Consider the following 9,349-nt stretch of genomic DNA (forward strand, 5'->3'; position numbering starts at 1 on the left):
CTGAATGCCTAAAACTTACTTTCACAGAAATAGTGCGGGTTTACTTCCCTGCTGATGCCCCTAACAGTCTTTTTGTCTAGTATAGTACAGATACTTGTTTGTCAGGGAGGGGAGATGGTGTTACCTGCTCAGTCCTTTCAGGTCTTAGGTGTCATAGGCCCTACCTCTTTAAATGTGACCTAGGAGGACAGAGCAGATGAAAAACAGGGTGTTTGCATGTGGTTAAATAGTTATTAACTGATGTGTGCTCATGGAAAGCAATGCTTGACAAATGTTAAACTGGCTTGACAAACTCTGTAGATTAGCACTGCTGCCAAGAGAAGCAGCCCCATTACTACCTGTCCTTCTGCTACACCGTACTGTTGCAGGCACGGGTAACTGGATGGTAAACTGGAGGGAATTTTTTCAGCTGAAAACTAACATTCTTCCCCTCCCTCCTCCTTTGCAGAATTGTTTTTCAGCTGGAGTAGTTTTCCAGTATAGTTCACTATGGACTCTGCAAACACCTGCCCTAGAAGAAAGTTCTAGGAGAAGAGTCAGGGAAAGACAAGATTGTGTCTTCTGGCAGCTCTGACCACCAAAGGTGTTCAGCCAGCCAGAGCCTAAGGGTTGGTTTCTTGGCAGCAACAGGGATATGGGCGGGCAAATGTAACCTTTTTCAGAGTTCAGTCTTCAGTCTTTTCTGGAGAAGATTGAGTGCTATCTAGTCCTTCTCAGTGCTAAATCAGCTAGGATGGCTTAAACTGCCCTTACAGTAGTTTTAATGATTTCAGATTATTCTGTGGTGGAGCAGAGGAGCACTTGTATGGTTTGTGCTGTTAACTCTCACAACAAGGGACTGGTGAATTCTTACACTGCTGAGACCAGATTCATAAAAGAGTCTGAAGATACTCTTTCTTCTAAACCTTAATGAAATTTTAAAAACATCTTTCTCCTCAGTATGTCACTTATTTCTTTTTTAAGTTTTTTTGTTTGTTTTGCCACCGCAGCTTCTGTTTACCTAGTCTTTTTTATATCATTAATGCTTGAGCTAGTGATTGTACTTTTCTTTAGGGACTTCTGTGGTACTAATATTGGTAGAATTAAGTCTCTCAGAGTTCTCCCGAAATGATTAAAATACTGTCTAAGGTAAAATGCATTGAAATCTGTGAAGCGGCATGTATGTTGCAGGTTTTTTTGTTAGCATTAGAACAAGCAGTTGAGGTTCTGACAGTAGCTTTGCAAAAAGAAAAAAAAAGGACAAAAGGACAGAAAATAAGGCTTATCTATAAATGGTATTTCTTAATACAATAGCTGCTTTCCTTGTTGCTGAATTAAGAGTTTTCACTGGCTACTATTTTTCACAGTGAAAAGGAAGAACTGAGGAGAAAACAAACTATGAAAGTATTGGTTATTGGCCTTGGAGGGTAAGTATTAGCAAATTAAATTTCCTCTTCAGCTCAAGACTGGTCTTCCTTTCAGAATGAAGTGATATGATTTCTATTTCTGAATGGATATTTTTTGAAAATAGATTACAAATACAACTTATAATTGTGTCATTTTATGGCATGTAACGTTTAAGAAATTGTTCGGTCTCTGTTGGAGATCTCAGGTACCATCTCTCTCTAACCTCTTTCTTGGCACTGCTAGATTTACTGTTTGAAAGCTGTTGGAACCTGTCAGAAAATTTCTAGAGGTAGAGAGTATTTAATGTGAATAAACTTCGGGGGGGGCTTGGTTCGTGTCTTTTTGTCTAATTATATAGAAGTGTGTGTGTGAGGTTGTACATATGTTTAGAAGATTGGGGTTTGTCTTCATGCAGTTTTTACTATGTTTTCTAACTCAGTGTAACAAATGGGGGGAAAACAACGCTGGCAGAAAAGCTTAAGAAAATGCTTCCCAACTGTGATATAATCTCTCAAGATGACTTCTTTAAGGTAACATTATTGATGGAAGGACCTGACAGGTAAAAGTAGGCTCAAGTAGATTTTTAGTATCATTTCTTCTCTTTTCAGTTCTCCTATTGATAAAACTTTTAAAATTGATGCTGCTTAAAATAATGTTAACTTAATGAGAAAGAGAAATAAAATGAGCACTGGGGTAATTGAAATTCCAGTGATCAAAAACACTGAGTATACTCAGCAAAAAAGAAGTTTACTGTCTTCTTTGATACCCTTTTAAAGTAAGGAATGGATATACGTTGGATGCATTTTTCAAGATACTTTGTTTTAAATGAAGTTAATGATATTGTGTTAACCCTACACCCATACAGCAATAGGTGATTCTTTGTCTCCGAAATCAAAACAGAAAAACAACTTTTGCATTGACATTGGAGTTTTTTATTAAGGAGGGTGAAGGAGCTCTTATTTCTGAAGTAAAGCTCTAATGAATTTAAGAGGTATGATTTGGAGAATTTGTTGTTCTAGATTTAATAAAGTGTTTGTATTGTATTTTAACAGTTGTATACAGCAGTTTAATTTTGAAGAGAAATTTAATCAATTGGGATAAAAAAGTGTATAACACTTACGTTTGTAACTGAAGAGTATATATCTGTGACAGTGGTCATAAAAGCAGCCTTGAAAATATTCACTTTTTTCCCCTTCAGCCAGAGTCTGAAGTAGAAACAGATGAACGTGGATTTAAGCTATATGATGGTCAGTAACTTTGATGCATTGCTTTTGAAAATTGGACTGAAATTCTGTTGTGCTGAGCTTCAACACTTCTTCCCCTCTAGCCCCTGCCCCTCTTCCATTCTGAGCAAGGCAGTAAACAAATGGTTGTTTCAGAGCATTCCTTTGCTCAGTTTCTTTCAGGTCACTGAGATAAATAAGAAAACTTGCTGAACTAGTAAATAGCTCAAGTTAGTGCTTGACCTTTCCTTCTCTCTTTTTAATCTTTTCCTCTATTTCTACAGTTGCGTCTGGTGCAGTAGCAAATGGTCCTGTTCAGTTAGAAGTCTTGGCTTGCAGCACTGGCATAAGCTTAACCTCATCACTTTCCATGTAATGATGGATTTTTATTTTTTTTCACTTTGATAATGAACTCAGGGGATATCACCGCTGAGTCTCTTTCATTGTCATATTCCAAATCATTCAAAACTTGGGTCTGATCCTGACACGTTTATATCATGTCAGATCTCACATACAGATCAAGTGTTTTGAAGTTCATGGTTAGTGCTGTCTCAACGTGCCAATTTAGTCTTAGAAACTTCTAGATCCAAATCCACTTTAGGCCAGTGCTTTGGTTCAGGTCTTATCTAGTTGTGAACAGTTGCTTATTAGCTAATCTCTGTTGATACTTGGTGATAACAAAATGTATTACTCAGAACATTGGCCAGAACCTTAAATTGTATCTGAAAACTGACTCTTACCAGCTATGCAGTCTTTGGCTCAAGTTCTAGACTTCATGAAACTGAAATGTGAAACTGGAGGGATAAGTTGGACATTCTGGTTCAAATATCTGGGTTTAATGCTGCTCTTACAAGCTCCTCTAAAATGTGTTCGCTCTTATGTTACCCAAAGGCTGCCTCCTCTCTACCATTTACTCAATATGTTCTTACATACCTACAGACAAAAATAGTTGCTACACTGCCCTGTTTTGCTTTGTATGCCAGGCTCCTTTCAATCCATCCATCCCCACCCTCCAAATACCTGAACACAGTAAAAACCCAAAGCAAAAACGTTGAGCACCCGCTCCCTTTGCCTGTGTCAGTGACAATTGACAGAAGGGTGGAGGTCTTGGGGTAAGTAAGTTCTCACAAGTTTTTTGAATAGGAGAACAGTCCATGCAGTTTCTGTTGCCAAGGGAAAGGCTGTGAAATGAGTTCACACACTTTTTAGTGCCACAGAGTTGAGAGAGACCACATCCACCAGAAATACCCCCACCCTGGGGAAAGCTTTAGTTTCAGGGTATCATCAGTTGCAAACATGGAACTGATTGTATGCCTGAGGGAGAATTTTGGGGGTAATCCTGTTCCCTTTCATTTAGACTTGTATGTAGATTATTTGATTCTTACTGATTAACCTAGGGGTACTTAAGGGTTTGTTGGTTGGGTTTTTTTTTATTCTCTGTTTTTAAGGTGTGCCTAACTTTCTGTTTTCATCTAGTACTTGATGCCCTCTATATGGATGAAATGGTGAAAAGTATTCGCAATTGGATGAAAAGCCCAACAAGCTTAGGTGTTGTGATGCAAGAGCCACAGAATACATGTGACAATCTGAAAGATACAGAAGATGTTTATATTTTGATTGTTGAAGGCTTTCTGCTATACAATTATGAGTAAGCAGTAACATGTAACCTGGTATATTAAAAGCTGCCCTAAAAAGGAAGTGGGAACTAAATATTTTATTATCTTAGGCCACTTAATGAACTATGGAATAGAAGATATTTTTTGACCCTTCCTTACGAAGAGTGCAAAAGGAGAAGGAGGTAAGGTTATTTGGTTATTGCTCACAGAGGTTCATTGTACCCCATAAGCTGGAGTGGTTCTTTTGTACTAGCTTTTCTTCAGTGCTTGCCAAATGTAAGCTATTAAGATCATCTGTCCTCTGTGATTCCCAGGGAAGGCTGTGTGGGTATTTAACCAACATTAACAAAAACATGCAGAGATGGGGGGAGGGTTGGTTTGGGGTTTTTTTGCATTTTGGAGCACAGGGATAATAGTGTTTTATAAACACTGAAAAGATAATTTGTTGTCCAGATAAATTATTACTGACTGCATATTGGAGTTAAACCATATTTAAAATGAGAAGCAGTTAAAAAAAGCAGTCTTATCTTTGTTTGAATACAGCTACATGATGATTATTGTTAAAGTAACAATGTTCATGTGTGGTTTTATTGTACACTTTGTTTAGGCTGTGCATTAGTTGTACCATATATCTGATTTAGATTATTGAGCCATTGTCTGACTTGCCTCCAAGTTTGGAGGAAAACTATGTGCTTGGAGCAATACATGTGCATGAAGTCCGAATCTGCTGGCTGGGTGAAGAAATCATCTATTCAGCTAGCTTTGGTTGATTCTACTTTCTTGGTTCTCACTAGACTCACCTTTAAAGTGTCCAGGCTGGAAGTGACTAGACAAAACTGCTAGTCATTTAAAACTTGAGAAACCTGTATACCCAATAAAAAAAAAAAAGAAAAAGTAATTTGTTTTGGTAACACTTTCAACACAGCTTAATTTATGTGTAATACCTCTTTCAATTAAAAAAAAAAACCCAAAAAACTTTTACCTTATCTTAAATGTAATTTGATTGGCAAAAATAGGTAAGTTAGCAAGAGTTCAGTATCACAGATTATATTAAAACAAAGGAACCACCATTGCTCCAACAGTTATGCAGCTTGCTAGTCTTTTTTTTTTTTTTTTTTTTTTTTGGATAGATGCTCTTATTAAACCAGCTGAAACTAGGGGAAAATGTAAAACTTGTATGGGAAAGCAAATATATTTTTGTGTAGCACCAGAGTCTATCAGCCAGCAGATACACCGGGGTACTTCGAGGGACACGTGTGGCCTATGTATCTGAAATATAAAAATGAATTGGAAGAGAATGCAAGTAACATTGGTATGGTATCCTTAATTTTAAACTTATAAAATGTTGCAGTGTGGCACTTGTGCAGGTTTTTGGGGGTTGTGGGTTTTTTTGAATGGGATGAAGTTTTGTTCAAATGTTTTTGTGGCACTTGGACAGTAGGTTTGGACCTTTTGTTGGTTTCTCTTTCAAGTCTATAGGGTTTCTGCTTTTTTAACAATGAAAATTATGAACTTAAAAATAGAAATGTTCTGATCACTAATTAAGTCCATTTAACAAGCTACTTTGTGTGTGCATGTGTGCATACATACGTATACTAAATAGGAAGCTTCTGAAACGATAGATGATGCACTAGCAGAATTCTTAGAATGGAACTGAAATTCTGGTTGAAGGCCTATAATAAGCTGAAGATATTTCCTAGGTGCTGACTGTACACACTACAGTCACCAGTCTCGCATGAGAAGTGTCAAAGCTGGGCCAGATGATGGGATGCTGTCATGAGCTTGTGTAATGTTCACGCTTGCACAGCTCTTGAACTGCCCACTTCTGGAGTGGGGGCCAGAGGAAAGAGAAGTCAGGTGGCTGCTTCATCAGCACACAGCTTCTTACCGTACCGTGAGCATGGGAACCGCAGTGCCGTTCCCTGACTTGCTCAAACCCTGAAGCTGAGGAAGAACTTGAGGTCTTCCCCTGCACAGGAACATTTCTGCTGAAATATTCCATTGCTCCACTGTCCTAACGTTATTACCACTACCTTTATGGAGACTTCTATACCACAAAAAAAATTGTAAATTAATTCTTAATTAGAATACTTTTCCTTTATGTTGTTTTTTGACATGTGAAATGAATTTGGGAAAGAAGAAAAGGGAGGTACTGTTCTTGCGTTTTATTTTTTCATCTCTTCTGATGGCACCCATAGAAATACCGAAAACTTTGCCAATTGCCATTACAGATAACCGGTATAGAATTCATGAAAACTTTTTCTTTCATCTTTCTTAGTTTATTTGGATGGCACAAAATCCCAAGAGGAGCTTTTATCCTGTGTGTATAGTGATATAATACAGGAATTAAAAAAGCTGAGGGAAGGAAGTAAGTAATGTTACTGGAAATTGAATCTGCTTATCCCATTCCAAGTTAACAAGAAGCTAATCCTTTTATGTGAAAATAACTGCAAGTATTATATAGATCTATATCTCCTTATGTATTACAGTCCTTATACATGTTTGCCCATTACTCTAAGTCATCATAAGCTTTAAGTTCATTGAAACTGGATGTTCTGAAATAATAGGTGAATCCATTGTTATCTAGTGATAAAATAATAATAAAAGAAGGGGGAACAGAAGGAATATGGGGCAAAACATTGATGAAAGAAGATGTGTTGGTGGCATTAGTTTCTAATACACAGTGGTGTCACATGCAAACAGCGAAGCGACACTACAGGTTAAATGTGTACTTTTTATTTTTATTTTAGATCAGCGGGTGACAGCATGATACTGTAGAAAGCCTGGGTTCCATTTGATATGAATTGAACACCCCGAGACTGTCATACTTGGCAGGCCAACCGAGCAGATGTTATGTGTACATCCATAACACTAGTTCATACAACCCAAGTGGATTTGTAGTGACTATTAACTCTGTAAGCCTCAAATATTTTTGAGTAGTATCAACAATGCATTATTATTTAGAATTCCTTTAACCAGTTGTGCTTTGGCTTATCTTTAAATATGATTGAATGTGTACATTTTAAAGAATATAAATATATTTTTGTGTGTAAAACTAAACAGTAAAGATGCAGTTCTGCTGGATTAATAAGTATATCTGAACATGAATGAATGCAATTTGAAGTGTTTGTATAGGAATGACAGTGATTACCTCTAATATTTTTATGAGCTTCTAATCACTGATAAACATGGGTAGAGGAACTAGCTATATGCTGAGGCAATAGTAAGTTTAAGATTGTATAAGCTGTTATACTTCTTATTCAGTAACTGAAGGTGTTACTGAATACATCAGAACTGAACTTATTTAGACTTGCTAAATATCTCTGTGGTGTTTGTGAAGTAATTTTTGTGTTGTGTATTGGTTGGGCCAGTTGAGAATGGATATTTAAAAAAATCCAAACCTGAAGGGAAGTCAGGTTGTTGGAAAAAGATGGGGGAATAAGCTGTCGGAGAGAATGCAGATGCATCGCTAATAAGATTAAGTACATGTATTGTGCAGAGATCAAGGATTGGGATGACACAGAGTACTAGACAATAAATGCATGCTTCGGGGAGGAGGAAGGAAGAAATCTTATTAATATTCATAGCTCAGGTTGAAATTATAGTAATGAAAGTGTTCAGAAAGTATGCTAAATGTATGTTAAAGCTTTGTTATAGGATTTATGTACATATGTTTAAACTAGGAAACTGGGAAGTTGAATCATATTTGGTTGCTGAATAAGTAGTATTAACTCTTACATTGTCTATACAATAACTTACATTTTTATCAGCCAGAATAAAAATCAAGCTACAGACATGAAGAGCAAAGGATGGACTATATTACTTACTATGTGTCAGCTGAACTGATCACAGTGATGGAAATGTAATGCTTTATTGTTAACAGTATTAAGAGTCCTAAACCTGTATATAAGAAAAAGTTCTTAAACAGATTACAACTATGTAAAGCTGTGTTTAAGACAAAGTGCTTCCAGATACTATTTTGATTATTGTTTTGCAGTAAAAATACTTCAAGTCGCATTTGTTCAAATGCTGTGACGGACTGTCTGACTTTAAACTGTATTTTTGTTTTTATTTCCCTTTGGAAGGGGTGTAACTGTTAGAGATTAGCTCATACTTGGATGGTTGTGGTGTGTTGACCTTGGCTAGCCACCAGGTGCCCACCAAGCCACTCCATCACTCCCCCTCCTCAACTGGAAGGGGCGGGGGCGGGGAATAAAATGAAAGGCTCATGGCTCAAGATAAGGACAGGGAGATCACTCAGCAGTTACTGTCACAGGCAAAACAGACTCGGCTTGGGGAAATTAATTTACTGCCAATCAAATCAGAGTAGGATAGCAAGAAATAAGAACAGATCTTCAACACCTTCACCCCACCCCTCCCTTCTTCCTCTGCACAACTTCACTCCTGATTTTCTCTACCTCATTCCCCTGAGCGGCACAGGGGGACAGGGAATGGGGGTTGGGGTCAGTTCATCACACGTCTCTGCCGCTCCTTCCTCCTCACTTGCTTCCCTTCCTCCATCTCCCCATTCCCTTCATCCACCTGCTCTGGCTTGGGGTCCTCCACAGACTGCAGGGTGGATATCTGCTCCACTGTGGACCTCCATGGGCCGGGGAGCAAACTGCCTCACCTTGTGTAGGGCACGAGAAGACTTTGTTATGGTAACCCAGGACAGTTTGCCTCCCCCATCCGAGTACGTAGAGTCCCAAGCATGCGTTACCTCTCTGTTACAGTAAGCTGGGATAGTTCGCTTCCCCCCGTCCGCTTATACCCCTGCACAGGTGCCAACATGACGGCCAGCTGCAGATCTCAGAATTCAGACAATAGTACCTGCATTACCTCAGCAAGTATGCTCATGAGCAAGACAGGACAGTGCATATGCACGATATGTTAAACAGTGCAAGTTTTATTTTCCACCCATGCAGTGCTTTCCCTTCAGCTTCACTCCTGAGCAGGGCTCCACTGCATCAGGTCCCCATTTCATTAGCATCGGTGTCCCGTGCCTCCCACTGTGGTAATGCTATGTTTTCTATAAAGCCGAAGCTTACACTTGTTGAGTGATGTGCCTTGTCCCTGAGGCACCTGCTTTTTGCTTGTAACACCATGGTCTTCACCACAGGCTGC

The 9,349-nt window shown here is 38.4% G+C and overlaps 1 protein-coding gene across 2 annotated transcripts; it reads left to right on the forward strand.

The window, feature by feature from the left end:
* Positions 1-320: 320 nt before the first annotated feature.
* Positions 321-6,870, forward strand: NMRK1 (nicotinamide riboside kinase 1). 2 transcript variants are annotated; one of them, XM_010568585.1, is made up of 8 exons: positions 321-608; positions 1,347-1,406; positions 1,826-1,916; positions 2,585-2,633; positions 4,086-4,257; positions 4,336-4,407; positions 5,431-5,537; positions 6,504-6,870. In XM_010568585.1, exons 2-8 carry the CDS (start codon positions 1,378-1,380, stop codon positions 6,599-6,601), a joined length of 618 nt encoding a protein of 205 aa, XP_010566887.1. In that variant the 5' UTR covers positions 321-608; positions 1,347-1,377; the 3' UTR covers positions 6,602-6,870. The 2 variants fall into 2 exon arrangements, with proteins under 2 accessions (XP_010566887.1, XP_010566886.1); XM_010568584.1 differs by lacking the exon at positions 321-608 and having other exon boundaries at positions 1,291-1,406.
* The last annotated feature ends 2,479 nt before the right edge of the window (positions 6,871-9,349 follow it).

This window comes from Haliaeetus leucocephalus, unplaced genomic scaffold, assembly GCF_000737465.1.
Source record: "Haliaeetus leucocephalus isolate CR32 unplaced genomic scaffold, Haliaeetus_leucocephalus-4.0 Scaffold251, whole genome shotgun sequence".
Taxonomy (NCBI): Eukaryota; Metazoa; Chordata; class Aves; order Accipitriformes; family Accipitridae; genus Haliaeetus; species Haliaeetus leucocephalus.

Excerpts from the sequence above, each read along its gene's own strand:
- NMRK1 (XM_010568585.1), top strand. The coding sequence starts at position 1,378 with ATGAAAGTATTGGTTATTGGCCTTGGAGG. Across the intron at positions 2,634-4,085 it reads TGGATTTAAGCTATATGATG|TACTTGATGCCCTCTATATG; the intron begins GTCAGTAACTTT and ends GTTTTCATCTAG. Across the intron at positions 4,408-5,430 it reads GAGTGCAAAAGGAGAAGGAG|CACCAGAGTCTATCAGCCAG; the intron begins GTAAGGTTATTT and ends ATTTTTGTGTAG.